The following is a 17,243-nucleotide window of genomic DNA, read 5'->3' as shown; positions in this document are numbered from 1 at the left end:
TGGCTGTCAGAGCTCCCCTCACCCTCGTGTCTCCACGGTGGGTAAATTGATGGATGTGCCTGTTAGCTCTGCCCTGGTAGTGCTGCACTGCTCTGGTGTAACTGCACCGCGTTGATGGATTGTGAGGATGGACAGCGGCTGGGTTAAGAGCGCCGATTGCCCGGCGCATGCCCTGGGCTCCGCTGGAGCCTGCTGAGCCTTACCTGCCGTGCCCCGAGCAGCCGCCGTCCCCAGCTCGCTGTGGAGCAGAGGTGGGGAAGTCGGCAAGGCGCAGCTCCCTGGAGTACAGCCGGAGCTCCTGCAGCCCGTGCAGAGCACCTCTGAAATCTGGGGGCGTGAGGGCTCGGGCAGCACCAGCCACTCGCCCGCCCCCAGCACTGCCCTGCCGGTACCTGCCCCTGCGGCGGCTGCCCTGGGTCCCTCGGCACCCAAAGCAAACCTGCTGCCTCGGCGGGACCGAGCTCCGGGCACACAGGAGCCTTCTCATCCCCCCGGCCAGACACACGGGCAGGGCAGAGACAGGGGACCCTGTCCTGCCCCTCCAGCAGGCAGCAGCAGCACAAAAGCGTCGAGTGCAAAGTTTGTGTTTTGTTGTTCTTTTGTTCGTTTAACTGTACAAAGAGCAATAAAAACATCCTACACTCAGCAGAGTGCTTGGCAGAAGAAACCCATCGGAAGGCGCAAACCCAAAACTATAGTCATGACGGATAACAGCGCCTCCTGTGTGTATATATATATTTTTAGAGATTCTCTCTGTTGTGTACAGCTATGTACATACAGATGCATTGGCAAGTTGCAATCCAAGGATAGTGCATGAAAGAAATGAAAGGCAGATGCAAGGCTGCTCTTGTGCAGCAGTCGGAGGCCTCTGGCCGCGGAGTTGCCAGCTCAGTCCCGCGTGGAGCCGCACGCAGCCCAGCCTCGAGCAGCAGCGGCCCCGGGGAACCAGCCTTGCGGCCGGCTCCCCACCGGCACTGCCCGGGCAAAGCCGTCCGGCGTGGGGGTGCGCGGGGGCAGGCAGCCTCAGCCCAGCCCTCCCCGCGCAGCCAAGCCGGTGGGAAGAGGGGGAAGCCGCACGGCAGACACGGCGCATTCCTGCTGCAGAGGGGAAGGGGAGCGGCGCGGAGCCCAGCGAGGTGGAGCGGGGTGGAGAGGGCACACGGGGCCGGGGCAGAAAGCGATGGGGGCAGAGCAGGGAGCACACGGCCATCCCTTCATCCCCGGGGCCTGGCGGCATGGCCAGGACGGGACCCACGCAGGGACGCGGCAGCGCTGGGCGGCGGGTGCTGTGGCAAAGGTCTCCCTGCTCCCCTGGCAGTGCTGCTCGTGGTGACAGGGGACCGCTGTCACCTGGGCAGTGCCTCAGGGGCTCCGTGCATGGCCCCTCTCCTGCCCCACGTCCTGCCTGCCACGGGAGAAGAAAAGCCCGGGCACGGTGTGGCAGGGGACACTTCCCCGGGTCATTTTCCCAGTCTGACCCAGAAGAGGCCCCGGGGCGAGCTCCCCGCACTGCAGCCAGGCACAGCTCACCCACCAGCCTGGCGCAGGAGGCAAGGGGCTTGCCCAAGGCCAGGCGGCAAGCCCGAGACAGGCAGAACCGCCGGCCCCGATCCCTGGGGCTCTCTGCACCCCTGCCCTGCGGCAGGGTGGGACCAGGCGCGATGACCGCTCGCTCGCGCCTGCCCTTGCCCCCCCGAGCTGCCCGGGCCGCTGCTCGGAGGGGAGCGCAGAGCGCGCGGGGCAGCTCCCGGGGTGCGCCGGGGGAGCTGCTGCAAGCGGGGCAGGCGCCGGACCGTGGAGGGGGCTGAGGCGGGCGGCAGCCGGCACTGCAGGGCCGCGGCCGGGCGGGCTGGCAGCGCATTGCCGTGGCGGTTACGGATTGTGCAGTGCTCTGCAGGGAGGCTGGAGGAGGCAGCCTCGGCATCGCAGGGTTGCGCGGGGGGGTGTGACAGAGCTGTCCTGCCTCTGGGCCTGCGGTTGGGCCCAGTCCTTCCCAGCAAGCGCCCCAAAACTCCGCTTCCTCCCAGCAGCTCTTTGTCCCTAGCAGCTGCTCCCCACCACCTCGGTTTGGCACATCAGCAGAACATTTTCCATTAGAATTACCCTTCCCAAGAAGGAAAAAAGCACAAAAAAGTCAGCCCAGCACCTTTGCTTGAGATGCTCAGGCCCAAAAATAGCCCAAGAGGCAGAAGGGTACATCCATTACACACCAGGAGCCATTAGCGGCTCCAGAAACCAGCAAAGCTCAGAGACAGCACGTGGGCTCATGGTATTTACCCGGCCACCAGCTTCTGAGCAGACTGGGACAGTCCCTAAGGAGCACAAACTTCTTGTCACAGCACCCTCAGTGCTGGCACACAGGGCTTGCAAGGAGGAGACGGGCAGCTATGGGGGATCCCTCGGGGACGGGTACACCAGTGTCCGTGCCCCGGGCACAGCAGAGGCGCCTCGGGGGTGAGACGTGGCCCTCAGGGCAGATGGCTGCTGGCCGCTGGCCCCTGCTCTCTTATTCTAGTGGGACAGGGTGCAGATATCTGGGCATGGGGCTGCCCAGCCCCACTCTGCCCCTCCTGGCACCCCCTGCTCCAGCCCCTCTGTGCATGGGGACCGCGCTCGTCCCCCCTTTCCAGTTCCACCCCGTCCCCAACACCCCTCCATGGTCCCTCACAGTGCTCTGGCTCTCAGCGTGCCCAGCGGGAGCAGGGGACAAGCCGGTCCCAGCTCAGCCCCAGGGGCAGCCTCGGTGCACTTCAGCCACCCCCCCAGCCCTGCCCGGGGCGGCCAGGCTCCGGGGACCACCTTCTCTCCGCGCCCTGCTCCAGGCTGGCTTGGGTATTTAGATGGAAGGAGGGATGCTCTGGGGAGACAGAAATCCTCGCTCTGGGAAGCACATCAAGGGGGTCACGCTGTACAGGGGTGAAGAGGGAGGGGTGGGCAGGGGGCCGTTACTTGGTGCCCTCATCCGGGTTGCCTTCGCCATCTGTCTTCCCTTCCTCCTCCGTCTTCTGGTCATCCGTGTTCAGCCTCTGCTGCTTTTTCCGGCGCACGCATTTCACCACCATCAGCACCAGGATCACCACGGCCAAGAAGCCTCCTACAGAGGCGCCCACGATGACAGCCACCGTTGAGTCGTGCTTTGGGGGCTCTGGGGAGACAGGGCACGGGCTCAGGGCACACAGCCTGTGCCTGGGGCAGCCGGGGGAGCAACGGGGAGCAAACCCTGCACACGCAATGCAGGGTGAAGGCAGGGCACGGGGCGGAGCAGGGAGCCAGCCAGCACCCATGGGTGCCTGACAGCAGAGGGAACACCACTCTACCACTTACCTTTGGTGAGCACCTTCAGGCTGATGCTGGCGTGGCCCCGCTGCCGGTCCGGGGGGTTCAGGACATAGCAATTGTAGGTGCCCTCGTCCTCCAGCTGCACATTTTTGAGGGTGAAGGACACATCGTACTTGGTGGGGTTCCCCGTGAACTCCACCCGGTTCCCAAAGCGGTCCAGCTGCTTATTCATGATCTTCATCCGGAACTGCAGGAACTGGGCAGCCCCCCGCGTGGGAGAGGAGGTGAGACAGTGCTTGGCACCCCACGCACTCGCCTTCCCCAGCCGGGCATCCCCCTCCCTGGCACGTACCGCCCCGGGTGTGCCCCCCCGCCGCACGCTCGCCCCCGAGCAGCCCTGCCCCGGCTCAGCTCTGGCCACCGCAGCGCCCAGCGACGGGGTCTGCTCGCAGCCTCTCCCCACGCACGCCTGCCTGTCCTGCCATGCCGGGGCAGCTGCCCTGACCGCCGGCTCTTTACCCAGTCAGTTGCTAATTTTCCCCGTGGCGAAGGAGGGCCGGATCACAGGGGAACACATCAGGAGAAAGCTCGGGACCCCAAGGAACATGCACGACCACTTCAAGCTGGTCTCAGGACTGCTCAGCAGACCCCCCAGCCCCGGTGAGACTCACCAGCTCCTCGGAGCAGTTACTGCACTCCTGGTACGTCCAGTTGAGGGAGAACTGCTTGTTCTCCACCTTGTAGCAGGAGTTGAAGGTGCAGGAGAGCTTCACGGAGGAGCCATTCAAGGCATTGATGGTGGCAGGAGCCATGACCTCCATGCCCAGTCCTGTGGGTGCTGCCGCAAGCACAGAGAGCAAGAGCAGAGATGCAGAGGAGTTAGAAAGGGGGCACAAGGAGCCATCCTCCTGGCTGAGCCGGTCTCCCCATCCCACCCTGCTCGCCGGTGGGCTGCACGGAGCTCAGCCTGGGGCCTGGTGTTGCTTTTCAGGCACATCCACACACAGACCACGCTGTGGGCAGCCAGGGCCAGGGTTCCCCTGCACGGCAGCGACAGGAGACGAGGGGGGAGCCGCCCCAACCCTGGCACCATCCCTTGGCCCTGCTATGCAAGGGCCGATGACCCCTCTCTGCCATGCCTGCCCTGATTGTGCCCGCTGCTAAATTCTGCTGACTCCAGGCAAGCCCTGCTCCTTGCACTTAAACAAGGCTTTCCTGCTGCAGAATCAATAACGCTATGCAAAGGGCTGAATGCAGCATCAGCATGCAGGGCTCGGCGCCACATGCGCGGAGAAATTTATGGCTGCGCTCATCAGATTTCCTTCCCGGCAGGACGCACTACAGCGGCGAGGGCTGGGATCTGCCGGGGCCAGCCCCTGGGGGCTGTGGGCGGAATGCAGATGCTCCCCGCTCCCAGTGGTGGTCACTCGAGGATACTCTAGCTGGGAATGACCGGGTCAAGATCTCAGTCACTCCTGGGGGGACAACAGCAGTCCCTGCACCCCGGCCTTGCCGTAGCAGAGAAGCAGGGGGGGGTGTTACCCAGTGCAGCTCACAGGGCAGGACATTTCACCTGGGCCATGGGCAGGGGTGAAGTGTCTGTGCCCTGCTCCCTCTTCCTTTCCTGCAGCTCCCCTAGTCTGCTGGCTGCCCCAGCAGCACCTGAAACCCAGTGCCTGCATCCAGCATGTTCTCCCCAGCCTGCAAAGGGGAGGGCGTGCAACCCACGACAGGCCCCTGGGCAGCCAACTGGCTGCAAACTCCAAGACTAGCCCGCAAGAACGGGGATGGAGAGCCCTGGCAGGACTGCTGGGAAGGATGAGACTGTAAAGGGGGGCTGTGGCACCCCAGGGCAGGGACAGTGACACTGGCAGCGGGTGCTTTTCCGATCACCTCACCTCTGCCCTTTGGCTGCTGCTCTTTGCTCTCAAACCTTCTTCCTGAGGTGCTCTTGTGTCCAGCCCTGTGGCCAAGCTGGATGCATGTCAAGGCTGCTCCGCTGGCTAATCCACTCCGTCTGCAAGCAGGGCAGGAAAGGGGCCAGGCTCTGCAGCCAGGGAAAAGAGGCTTTTCCAAGTTGCAGACATGGCTGTTTCGAGCCACAGGTCTTGCTGCGAGGTGCGAACCAGCAGCATCCTGAGGCCAGCTCTCTGGAGGCAGAGGGGTGCCCTCCAGGTATGGCCGAGCCCCTGGAGATGGCTCCCTCCTCACGCTGGCAGCTGAGGCGAGCATCCTCCCTCCAGCCCCAGCACAGGGAGGGCTCCCCACAGGGTGCTGGGGGGCAGGGATGGGGAGAGCTGGTACATGGGGGACGAGTCGCAGCACCCAAGGAAGGAAGAAGGGTCCAGGCCCGAGCCGGTGTCCCAGCCTTGCTGCCCCATCGCAGCCCACCCCCTTAGATGCTTGCAAGAAAACCTTGTAGGGGGAGGGAGAGAAGATCCAGGAGCCTGCCTGTCCCAGGAGGACCCTTCACAGCCCAGCAGGCCTGGTTGGAGGGGTCCCTGCAGAGAAGCACTGGCTCAAGCGCCCGGCAGCCCTGGCACTATGCCCTCTGTGCCTGCCGTTGGGTGCTGTGGCTTGGTGCTGCACCCTCGGGGTGCCCCAGGGCTCTGCAGAGGGCTGGGGTGCCCCCAGGAGCTCCCCCAGGCTCTGCAGCGCCAGGGCAGCCCCAGCCTGGGCTTTGCTGTGCTGCTTGGTATGGCAGGACCGTACCGCAGCCGGAGGGTCCTCGCCAGCAGCCAGCACGCGATAGGCACGTGTCCTGGGAGCACCTATGGGCACAGGTCTCAACTCTGCCACTGCCCTGGGCACCCAGCGCCGGGGGACGACAGAGGTGAGGAAAGAAACTGCTAAAATCCCTGGGAGCGACTCTCCAGGCTGTGTCCTTCCGTGCTCCCAAACGCTCTGTCACACGACACCCTGCACCCAGGGCTCGGGGTGGGTAAAATTACAGGCAGCCTCTAAAGCGAACCTCGCTGGGCTTTGTACCCTCCATTTCCCAGCCTCTCTCCTAAAGCAAAGGCAGCCCACCAGGAGCCCCAGGACAGTGTGAACAGCACTTCAAAGAGGTGATGCGTTCCTGTTTCTGATCAATATAGAGCCAAAGCTGCTGACACACACTGCTGGCTCCAGGGCAGGGCAGAAATGCAGAGTCCACAGTGCCCCCCCAGCCCATGCAGCACCGCCAGCCCAGAGCCTGCCGCCCCAGCAGCCAGCCACACACCAAAGGACAGTCGCAAGCCACCCGCAGCCCACCAGCCGCCGCCGTCGCAGCGTGGCAAAGCCAGAGCTGCCCCCTCTCCCCCCGCTGCAGCCCACACCCCTGCCTGGCATGCAAACAGCCTCGCGCTTAGACAAAACCTCCAGCAAGCAGGATGCGCGGATTTGTTAAGAGAAGATGCAGGTGCACCGTACCCCCCCATCCTGCCTAAAAGCAGGTCACCCCGGCCGGCGGATTTCAGCGGGGTGCATTTCGGACCACCTGCATCCCCGTCCCTGCGGCACAGCATCTCTCACTGGCTCGCTGCTTCCCCAGCAACAGGAGGGGCTTCTCGGGGCTGGGATGTGGGGAGGGGGCTCCTGGCCAGAGAGGGTGTTTCTCCCCAGCCTGGGCGCTCTCCCCTGACAGCCGTGTGCATGCAAGGGGTCAAGTCGGCACTTACCCAGCGAGAGGAGCAAGCTGAGGCCAGTGAGGAACAAGGTGGGCTGCGGGAGCCAAGCTTCCGGGCTCATTTTGAAGGACTTTTGTGTATGGAGAGGACCTGGTGTTGGTGTGGATTGTGGTGGTGGTTTGCTTTTTTCGAACGCCCGGCTTATTTGCAGGTGACATATAACATTAGAGCTGCTTTATTTCCACAGCCCAATATGGCTGGCTGGAGCGGTGCTGGATCGAAAAAATCAGTAAATGCTATGGTTGGTGGATTTCAGCAGGGGAAGTGGGAGGGCGGAAAAATTTTCCCCTGAACAGAAGGCGAACGCTCCTGGCGCTCCTGCTCCGTGCTCCGGGGTCTGGTCGTGGGCTGTCGCAGAGCGTCTCCTGCAGCGTGCCGAGCCCCAGACAGAGGAGGAACCGGCTTCTGCTGGGATTCCCTCTGGCCGTGCCAATTTGCTGTTGGGGCAAGCAGTGCTCAGGGGTTCCTCTTCCCCCCAGGATGTCAGGGATGGGGCCAGTGCCTCACAGCACGGGCCTGACCCTGAGGGTTCCCCTGACCCCTGCAGCCCCCTGATTTCAGCGGTGGCATGCAGATGTGTCACCTCTGCCCCGTTGGAGGCTGGAAACCCAGCCCTGCTCATGCCGTTCACAGCAGCAGATCCCACTCTTGAGGGTCCAGGAACGTTGGAAATGCCCTCCTGAAGCCAGGCAGAGAACAGAGGAACTGGTCTGGCCTGGGAAGGGCAGAGGGTCCTAAGGAGGCAGCCGGAACAGCAAGCCCGGCCAGGATGCCCAGGAGGAGGCACAGCCACGGGCAGGCAGCCTGCAGCAGGTAGAGTCGCTCCTGGTGCGCCTGTCTGCACCCTTGCTGGTGCGAAGGCAGCCCCCTCGCTTCCCAGGGGTGCCAGACTCTGCCAGCACCTTTTCCCTTCCCCAGCAGCATGCTACCCCAGGGCAACACCCTCTCTTCATCCAGCGCTCGGGATAGGGAGGCTCCACCCAGCAGTCACAGCGCTGGAGAAGGTCCTTGGTCCCCTTCGCAGCATTGGCCAAGGAAGCCTTTGGGCCATGGACTCGAAGCCTGGATTCAGGCTGCAGGGATGGGTGCAGGAAGGAGAAAACATGATCCCATGGAGACCAGAGAGCCAGTGACAGCAGCCGGTCAGCCACTGAGTTCTCATGCTGCTGGACGCAGGATGGTGGGGTTTGCTGCAGCAGCATCAGTGAGGAGGAGGAAGGCGAGGGGTGCCCTGGAGCCATAGGACATCTCAGTTCCTGTGCACCAGAGTCCTGGGGAGGAGGGGACGGGGCAACGGGGAGGCAGGAGGGACGCAGAGGTGCTCTGCTCCCCAAAAAGCTCCAGGAGGGGAAACAGGGCAGCCAGGAGAGAAGGCGTCAGAGAAGCGTCAGGGTGAACACACACAACCCGCTTCGCAAACACTGCACACACAGAGCACAGTTTCCCAACCACGCTGGGCAGGCAGAGCACGCTCTGCTCGGCCGGCACGGGTCCCCCAACCCCGCAAAGGCAGCAGAGGCTGTACGTGACCCCCAACAACCCGAAAGCAGCTCCGGTGGCCAAATCCTCCTGCAACCCCCGTCGCTTGGCTTCATCCAGGAAAAGAGAGTAGGGTGTCAACGTGAAACCAAGGACTGCAGCCCGGCGCAGGCTGCTGCAGTCTCCCGGTGCAGAGCCCCAGCAGCTCCCGCTCCGCACATGGAGGTGTCAAGCATCTATATATAGCGCGGGGACCAGCCAGCGCACCCCGAGACGGGCCCCGGGGAGCCCGCTGGACTCCCCCCGGCCAGGCCAGCGAGGCCAGGGGGCACGGGGAGACGCTCACCCGAGCGGCTGGTGCGTGGGACACATGCGTGAGCACGCACACACGTGGGGGACCCCACTGCCCGTGGAGCCTGCCCCTCTCCCCGCCATCCCCCCGCAGAGCCGGGGCAGCAGCGGGGCTCAGCGCAGCCCCTGCCGAGGGACCCGCTGCGCGGCCCCGTTGGCTTTGCGGCTCCCTGGAGCCGGCGGGGCAGGCGTGGGTGCTGTGTGCCACGCTGCACGTGGGTGCAGGTGCTCCCAGGCCCTGGGCCAGGCGGTTTTGGTACACTTGGACATTACACGCTGCAGCAGGAGGTAAAAGGAAGGCAGGGACAAGGAAGACTCCCTGAGTTTTATTATCTCCAGAAGCCACCATTGGCACGCCTGCACGGCTCCTGCTGCATCTCCCCCTTCCTTCCACCACCAGGCTCTCCTTGGAGATCGTTATCTCGGGATCTGGAGCTGTACAGACCAGGATCAAAGCCAGAGCAGGGAGGCTGTGCCCCGCTCCAGAGACCAGGAGACCAAAGCCAGCGCGCCCTATCTCCCCTGGTCCCCCAGCAGACAACCGGGGTGTGCAAGCCCCGGCAGTGGCTCTTGCCTGGTGCATGTGGGGAAGTGGCACCACTTCTTTGAGGAAGGGCTGACAGCAGCGCCGTGCTGGCCAGGAACAAAGCTGTCTTGCACACACCTGCTGGTGAAGGGGCTTCTGTCCCCCAGCACGGCTATTTCTCCCCCTCTGGAGCCCAGGGAAGTGCCGCCTCTGGTCTGCTGTGGGGTTCCTCGCTTTGTCCATCACCCTGTCTCCCCTCTCCCATCCATTCCGCAGGGATCACCCTCTTGGACAGCTCCACGTAGATGCCATTATCCCGGAAGGGAGAAGGGTGCTGCAGGGAGCAAGGCACAGGGAGTGAGTCTTGCTGCAGGTATCGGGGCCCATTCGGAGCGGGCAGGAGGCAAGGGATGCTGCTGTCCGGGGTGGGGAGTGAGGGGTCAGGCTCTGGATGCCGTCATCCTGGGGAGGGGGGCGGTGATGGAGGGGGTCACACCAGCCCTACAGCTGCACACCCTGCCCACGCTCCCCTCCTCACCATGGTTATGTAGGTCTCCTCAGCTCTCTTCTTCTTCCCTGCATCCTGTTCAGCCTTGGGAACATCAGCTCCAGGGATTGAGGAGTAAAGCGCTTCCTACAAGGGGGAGAGCAAGGACACTTGGAAACGAGCAGCCCCCAAATACAGGAGGGCTACCTTACCTCAGTCACAGGACTAGCACTGGGAGTCACAGCCACGGCTGGCTAGCGAACAGCACCTTGTGCTTGGCCAGTGCGGGATCTCCTCCCTCAGCATCCCCAGCCCTGTGCCCATACACCCCATGTCAGTGACCCCTCTGTCTCCCGAGGACACACAGCCTTAGCTAGTGGTGAGACAGCAACTGTTCTGCATGAGGATGACCCTGGCTTCAGCCTCAGGGGGAGGCCGTGGCCCAGAACCCCATCTCCCTCTGCCAAGCCTCTCGGCTCCGAGGCATTCGGCTGCGGGAGCATTTGCTCCATCAGCACCTCCTCGGAACCGCACGCCAAATGAAACGGCAGGACCCGGGCCGCGTTCCAAGCACCACCCGCACACGCAGCCGGCGGCACAGCGAGGAGCCCGCAGCTCTCCTGTGTGCTGGCTGGGGGGGCTGGCCACGCGGCACGGGTGGGTGTGCGCACAGGCGCGGGTGCTCCGTGCCCACCCTGCAGCCCCACGTGCCCCATCCCTCCCCTTCTCCATCTCTTGGGCTCCCCTGGGTTGTGGCGGTGTACACACTCCCCTCCACTGGGTTCAGCCTCAGTTCTCACCTCTGCTTTGCTCTTGCTGTCGCCATTTCCAGTTCTCTCCAGGGCCGTGTTGGCTGCAGACCTTGAGGGAAGGCAACGGTGGTGTCATCTCCGGCAAGAAGCATCGCTGCCTACTCCTCCTGTTCCTGCCCTCCCTCTGTGCACACGCCTCGGCCAGGCCATCCCCGCTGCTGGCACGCTGGGAGCCCAGGAGGTTTGGGAGCAAAGCGGGGACCGGCCAGGACAGCACGACAGCAGAGGGCAGCAGGAGTCCGCACCCCGGCGTTATCCCGGGTGATGACCCCTCCGGCTCCCGCAGCTCCAGCTCTGCTTCGGGCAGGTCAGGCTAGTGCTTGGCCAGGGAGAACAGTGCAGGAAGGCTGCAAGGAGGTGCTTTGCTCAGCCCCATAAACCCACAGCTAGCGTTGGTACCTCTTCCTCAGGCTGAGTCCGGCCAGGAAAGCCAGCACAACGGCCACACAGCCACAGCCCACAGTCACAGGCCAAAGCCCAGAGTCGCCCGGGGCCGCAGAGTCCTGGGCATCTGCTGCTCCTCGTCCTGCTGGGGAGACACCAAGCCAGGAGATGGTACACACAGGGACCCCAGCCCTACTCCAGAAAAATTGCGCTGGCAGGTCTGAGAGCCGCCCAGCGCCTCTGCAGCCCCTCTGCGTGGGGCCAAACAGGGTGACAGGAGATGGGAGCCGTCACAGCGCACGTACCTCTCTGTCCCGTGGGACTGACGTGCAGCACCGTGTGGTTCTTGAAGATGCTGCTGCGCTGGAGCAGCCGGATCTCACACACATATGTGCCACTGTCGTTCACCTGTACATCCTGCAGCTGGATAGAGCCATCCCAGCGGGAGATGTCCCCTTGCCACTGCGCCCGGTCCCGGAAACGGCCCACAGGGATGCTATGGTTGCTGTAGTAATAAAACACCATCTCCTCCTGCCGGGGCACAGATGGCATCGGGGGGTGAAGGGAGCCCAGCGGAGGGCACTGCCCTGTGTGCCTTCCCTGCTCAAGAGCCCTCAGACCCACGCTCCCTCCCTCTCCCCGCGGAGCACTCGCCACGCACGGCAGCCCAGCTCATTCCCACGCTCTCTTGGAAAGCCCCAGGACGCAGCACCCGGTGCTGTGGTTCCCCCCATGGCGTGGGACCACGGGGTGCGGCGGAGGTCCCCACTGCCCCACGGGGGAACTTTCTTCCTCTCAAGGCCTGGCCCGGGCCAGGCAGGCTTCCCCGCAGGCTCCGGAGAGCAGCGAGGCTGCCCTGCCCACCCTCCCCTGCCACTCGCCCCCGTGCACCGCTCCAACCAGCCACCCCCTGGTCCCGACCCACCTTCTGCGTGCCGGCTCCTGCTGTGCGCAGCCAGTCCACCTTGGCCATCGTCCAGCCCTTGGCCACTGGGTCTAGGAAGAGGCACTGCAGCAGGACAGAGTCCCCAGCGCTGGCTCGAAGCTGAGGCTCCGTGAACACCCAGCCAACCCACCCGCTGCATCGCTCTGCCAGGGACAAGGACAGCAGGATGAGTCCAGAGAGGACGGCCGGATGCAGCCTGCCTGTCCCCATAGATATCTCCTCTCCAGATAAGCCTGGGGCTAACGGCACTGACCAGTCCAGAACGCAACGGGGAGGCTCTGCTCCCTGTGCGGGCAAAGCCTCTCCCTGACCCCTGCGTTTGGCGTGCCGGGGATGCGGGGCAGCACATCCTCCCAGCCGCCAGACCGAGGGCTGCTGCGCTTGCTGAACAAGCCGCGCAGAAGGGAAGTGGGGAAGCACAACCCCAGCCCTCTGCGTCTCCAAGCCAAAGCCTGCAGCTCCTGCAGGGTTGCTCCTGTGAGTCACCGGCTGGGAGAACCAGTGCCGCTCTCATCTACACCAGGCCAGGGGCAATTCAACCGCTTCACACGAATTTCAGTTCCTCTTTCACAACCTGCCCATTTGGCTTCCTTACCCCTTGCTCACAGGCTCCTGACCTGGGCTGGGACTTGTCTGCCCACATAACTACTGCTTAGGGTTTCTAGAGATGCTGGACAGTGGGGAAAAAAAAAAAAAAAAACAAAAAAAAAAAACAACAAACAAAACAGAGGCACATCAAAGAGCACAGAGCTGACATAACCGGCACGAAGCAGCTGCCAACGTGGCGGGCTGCAAAGCATGCAGCAGGAAGGGGAAACAAGCGGGGCAGAAAATGTCCCCGGAGCTCATCAAAAGAAACCCTGCATGCCCCAGAGTCTGCACTGGCAAAACCTGGCAGGAGCAGCAGCTGAGGCTCTGGCACTTGTTTGTCAAGAAGAGGGTGAGGCGATTCAGCGGGAGCTGCTCGGACAGGTAGACTTTTCCTGGTGCCTTAGCCACGCTGCTCACTCTGTCCACAAGCCCCTGAGGGCTGGGGCCTGGCGAAGCACCAAGTACTTGTCTGATGCCCTGTAAATAATAAATGCAAAGTGCTACAGCTTCCCAAACAGGTCTCTTTTGGCCTTGACCAGCTGTGGAGCTGAAAATGACAGAGATTTGCCAGTGGAGAAGCCCAGGGGAGCCAGCTGCCTTCAGCAGAGCCAAGCACAGGGCTCCAGCCAGGGAGGCCGTCGCACTTTGAGGCCTCTGTATGTGTGAGCTCTGCAGGAAGGGAATATGCAGCACCCCGAGACCAGAGGAGTTACTGGGACCCAGAAGCCCACTTACTGCTGCCAGCTCCCTGTGCCTGGGAAACCCCAAGGGGTTCCCACTGCAGGAAGAGAGGAACTGATGGGTCTTTCCACAAAGGCAGAGGGGAAAGCAGGCGAGGTAAGTAAAAGCACCAGCACGACTTACAGCTTACCCAGCCATGTCAGCATCAGAGTCAGGCACAGCAACACCTTCATCTTATTCTGAAAAGAACAGCAGAGGTGACGCATGCATCAGTTTCCCCTGGGGCAGAACGCCAAAAACTTGCAACTGAACTGAACCCCAAGGTCAGAAAAAGACTTCCCTCAGTTCTGGAGAGGGACACAGTCTTTGCTGCCTGGACGGTCAGGCTCTCAAGTTAGCCACAATCCCAGCTGGGAGCCCGAAACCCAGTGGAGCACAGATGTCAGATAGGTCTCTGGCCGGTTTGAGACTGCTCTGAGCTCTGGAGAGGAAGAGAGAGCGAAGGGGGCAGGACTCAGCCTGAAACACCTTTGCATTTTCCCTTAAGTAATGAATCTTTCCAGTGGCTTGGGGGTCGAGTGTCTAGCATCTGAACTGAGATGTTCATAGATGTTAGCTCTGCTCAGAAAGCAATGGGACGTTTTTTCCACTACATACTCCAAAAAGTTTGGTCCTAAAACCACACACCCCTTACTCTAGAAATAGCCCCCTTGCTCCAGGGTGCTGCCTGCGGTGAGAACTTTTGCTGGAACCCTTCAGGGTCTGGTCAGACAGTGTCATGTTTGGTCACTGTATTCAGTTTGACCTGCTACACAGCTCTCGAAGCAAAGCCAGATTGTATACATATCCTGCAGCCCGAGGAAGGACTGGCTGTCATCATCAGGAATATGCCAGCCAGTGTTCACAGGTGAATCACAGGAAGGCAAAAGTCAGTACCCTGCTTGCTGTGTCTCTGCTCCAGGATTCAAAGCTACTCCCATTCAAAAGTGATAAACATATTTAAGGGCAGCAAGTTATTGAGAGAAGCCCTCCCACTTGGAGAACCTGCACGTTACAGCTGAATTTGAGGCTGCCATTACCAGCACATGTTTTCCAATACATGCATTTTTTACTGCAGAAATAGCCAACGAGAGCTGAATCATCTCTGAAACCTTGCTAGCTTCCCCCGTTTTTCCTCCGTTGTGCCAGTCAGAGGATCTCTAGGCCAGCTTCAGTAAGGCTTGGAAAAGGTCCCAGATATTTCTCCCCAAGAAACAGCCATGAAAGGAGTTAGAGTAAATATGTGAACATCTGCCATTGTTCCTATCGCTCTGAGAGCCACAGCTCCCTTCAGTGCTGTGGAGCAGAAAGCCACAGCGACAGACCTGTGGTCGTGGGGTAGCAAGTTTCCCGGGGCAGCGCCTAGGTGTTTGGCACTCCACGCAGAACGGACGGTGACAGTACCACCGGGTGCAAAGGGCAGCAGGGGGGTGAGAGGGGACGTGCCAGCTCCGTGCACGCACCACGGAGCCGCAGGAACAGCTACTGCAGCTCTGCAGAGCGCGAGCAGGGAGCAGAGGAGGCCTCCTCCCCACCTCGGCTCATCCCCTAGGAGAGCTTCCATCTCTCTGCATGGCCAGGCACGACTGCTACTGCCTCTTTCTTTCCAAATATATTTCACTCTGCAAAGAAAGCTCAGAAACACCCTGAGACAGGCTCAGACAGGGATTAGAGGCCCAGAATGAGCTGCTGGGGGACCCGCAGGTCTGTTCTAGGCTGAGAAACAGTCACTGTGACTTTCCAGTCAGTTCACAGTGTTCTTGCCTGCAGTCAGTGATGTAGAGCCTCCTCTGCCCTCCATTGCGCTCCCCTTTTCACAAACCAAATCCTGAAAAGTGGCAGCAAGCCTTCTGGAACGCTCTCAAATCTGCCTTTCAAAAAACACGATGCGTTGGAGGGTTGGGTTTTTTGGAGGTGCAGGGGAGAGCTGTGTGGTTTGACTCCACTGTTTGCAGCCCTGCCATGACACAGTTTGCTGTACAACCTGCACTTGTGCACACACAACCTACAAGCACAGCAAAAGTCATGCCTAGCTCCAAAGCTCTCAGCTGGTGCAGTGTATCTCAGTGCAGCAGGCCAAAGCATCCTACTTTCCAGCTATACTGCCAAAAGCTGTAGAACTCAAGCAGAGCTACACCCTCCTACGACCACCCCCACGCAGGACCCAAAATAGAAGCCAGCGTAAAAAAACAGAAGCCCTCAGCACACAGAAGCCTGTGTACTGGGATATCTACACTCAGAACTTCAAAAGTTCTCTGCAGCTGAGCTACTGAGGCTCTGGTCCTTCTTTGGCATCAAATCCTTCCTGGACTCGTTACCCTATTTCTCAGAATAAGTTCTGGTCCGGTCCGGTCTGGGAACACCTTTTTGCAGGGTCTCTCTCTGCGACATGCACCAGCAAGTGGGTGCTGTGCGTGCACCAGCTGAAGACAGCACCCACTCACCCAGGCTGCTCTGTGTATTACGGTGCTGACATACCCAAATCCTTCCACGGGATAACCACCTTGACTAAACAGACTGGGAAAAAAAAATACGTAGGTACTGTACTGCCTTCACATGTTGCTACTTTTGCACATTGTATCTGAATCTTCAGCACTTCTATGTTTCCCTAGTTCTTTTTTCAGGAAAGGCAAAAAAAAAAAAAAAAAATGCAAATATGGCAAAAATACTCACCCTGTGGGGTTTGGGGCAGTCAACTTGCCTCTTGCGTGAAGGGTTCTTCGGTGACTAATTTGGAGTATCTAAAAGAATTATTTGCTAAATCGTCTTGAGGTCGTACGTGCAAGACATTTGTCTTACTTACCAGTCTTTGGTTTCGGCTCTTTAATTTCAGATTCAGTTTGGTGGTCACTTTCAGCTTGCAAGAGGAAGTGAAGAACTAGATTGAGGTACTGACACATCACAATGCAGAAGGGACTGTCACGGAGAGGCGAGAAGAACTAGAGATGCGTGTGCCTGAGAGCAGATGATGGGTATGCAGCTTCATAAGGAGAAGACACTTCATAGGCACAAGATGTGGCTCAGTCCCAGTCCTTCCATCGCGGCAGAGCGACGCGACCAGTCATTGTGTGAGAAGTCAAGAACGGAGAGATTCTTGGCAAGTGACGCTTTTGCAGCCTGTGCTCCCTCCCGGCTTGTTCTGGGGGATCAGAGCTGGTTAAAGAACCACGGCTCCTTCGGCCTGCATCTCGTCCTGATGAGGTATCAGCAGCAAGCAACACCGAGTGACTTCGCTGAGCCTTACTGTTGGTGCTATCAGGGCCAGAGGGTAGCAGGCATCTTACGGGCACAGGGCCCCTGCCAACACGCTTCTCACAGCGTAGTCAGCTGCACCCTTTCGAAACACAGACAAGATACACAGCAGGGACTGCTTTCAGCTGGCACCACCACCGCCAGTCACTTTGAAAGCGTGTTTTCATCCTTCCTCTTCCTCTGGAGTACCACAGCAATCACTGCTCTCTACCCTAGTGTCAGTGCTTGTAATGGTACACAGAGCAACTTCCATACAGCTAGCAGAGTGTCAGGGTTCAAACCCAGCCGGCAGCCAAACAACATGCAGCCGCTTGCTCGCCCTCCCCTGCCCAGGGGATGGGGGAGAGAATTGGAGGGGCCAGGGGAGGGAGACTCGTAGGTTAAGAACAGTTTAATAATTGAAATAAAATAAGACAGTAATACGAGAAAGTACAAACGGGTAACGCCCAATGCAATTGCTCTCCACCCACTGACTGATACCCAGCCAGTTCCCAGCTAGCAATCCCGGAAAAGCCAAGATCCCAAAACCACAATCCTGGAAGCGAAAGCAAGCCCCCCCCTTTCCCAGCCGACCCTCCTCTCTGTACTGGGCAAAACGTTACATGATATGGAACGTGCCATTGGCCAATTTGGGACGGTGCTCTGGCCGTGCTCCCTCCCAGCCTCTCGTGCACCTGCGCACGGGCAGGACACGGGCAGTTGGAGAGTCCTTGATCTTTCAGCAGCAACTGAAAACATCAGTGTG

At 60.7% G+C, this 17,243-nt stretch overlaps 2 protein-coding genes across 7 annotated transcripts; both read right to left on the bottom strand.

Annotated features, from left to right (window-relative positions):
- Positions 1-718: 718 nt before the first annotated feature.
- SCN2B (sodium voltage-gated channel beta subunit 2) lies at positions 719-7,362 on the bottom strand. Of its 2 annotated transcripts, none has more exons than XM_033005130.2 (4): positions 6,942-7,362; positions 3,951-4,117; positions 3,325-3,535; positions 719-3,145 (listed from the first exon to the last, which is right to left on the bottom strand). In XM_033005130.2, the coding sequence occupies exons 1-4, from the start codon at positions 7,009-7,011 to the stop codon at positions 2,946-2,948; spliced, it is 648 nt and encodes a 215-aa protein (XP_032861021.1). In that variant the 5' UTR covers positions 7,012-7,362; the 3' UTR covers positions 719-2,945. The 2 variants fall into 2 exon arrangements, with proteins under 2 accessions (XP_032861021.1, XP_042656441.1); XM_042800507.1 differs by lacking the exon at positions 6,942-7,362 and adding an exon at positions 5,178-6,488.
- Positions 7,363-9,069: 1,707 nt separating this feature from the next.
- On the bottom strand, positions 9,070-17,012 carry LOC116964630 (junctional adhesion molecule-like). 5 transcript variants are annotated; one of them, XM_033004956.2, is made up of 8 exons: positions 16,050-17,012; positions 13,398-13,446; positions 11,915-12,078; positions 11,295-11,520; positions 11,005-11,134; positions 10,594-10,654; positions 9,845-9,940; positions 9,070-9,640 (listed from the first exon to the last, which is right to left on the bottom strand). In XM_033004956.2, exons 2-8 carry the CDS (start codon positions 13,438-13,440, stop codon positions 9,479-9,481), a joined length of 882 nt encoding a protein of 293 aa, XP_032860847.1. In that variant the 5' UTR covers positions 13,441-13,446; positions 16,050-17,012; the 3' UTR covers positions 9,070-9,478. The 5 variants fall into 5 exon arrangements, with proteins under 5 accessions (XP_032860847.1, XP_032860776.1, XP_032860622.1 ...); XM_033004885.2 differs by having other exon boundaries at positions 15,920-17,011; XM_033004731.2 differs by lacking the exon at positions 16,050-17,012 and having other exon boundaries at positions 9,070-9,215; positions 9,445-9,640; positions 13,398-13,681.
- Positions 17,013-17,243: the final 231 nt, after the last annotated feature.

The sequence above is a fragment of the Tyto alba genome, unplaced genomic scaffold (assembly GCF_018691265.1).
Source record: "Tyto alba isolate M040663 unplaced genomic scaffold, T.alba_DEE_v4.0 Super-Scaffold_32, whole genome shotgun sequence".
Taxonomy (NCBI): Eukaryota; Metazoa; Chordata; class Aves; order Strigiformes; family Tytonidae; genus Tyto; species Tyto alba.
This window is presented reverse-complemented; position numbering and strand designations above follow the sequence as displayed.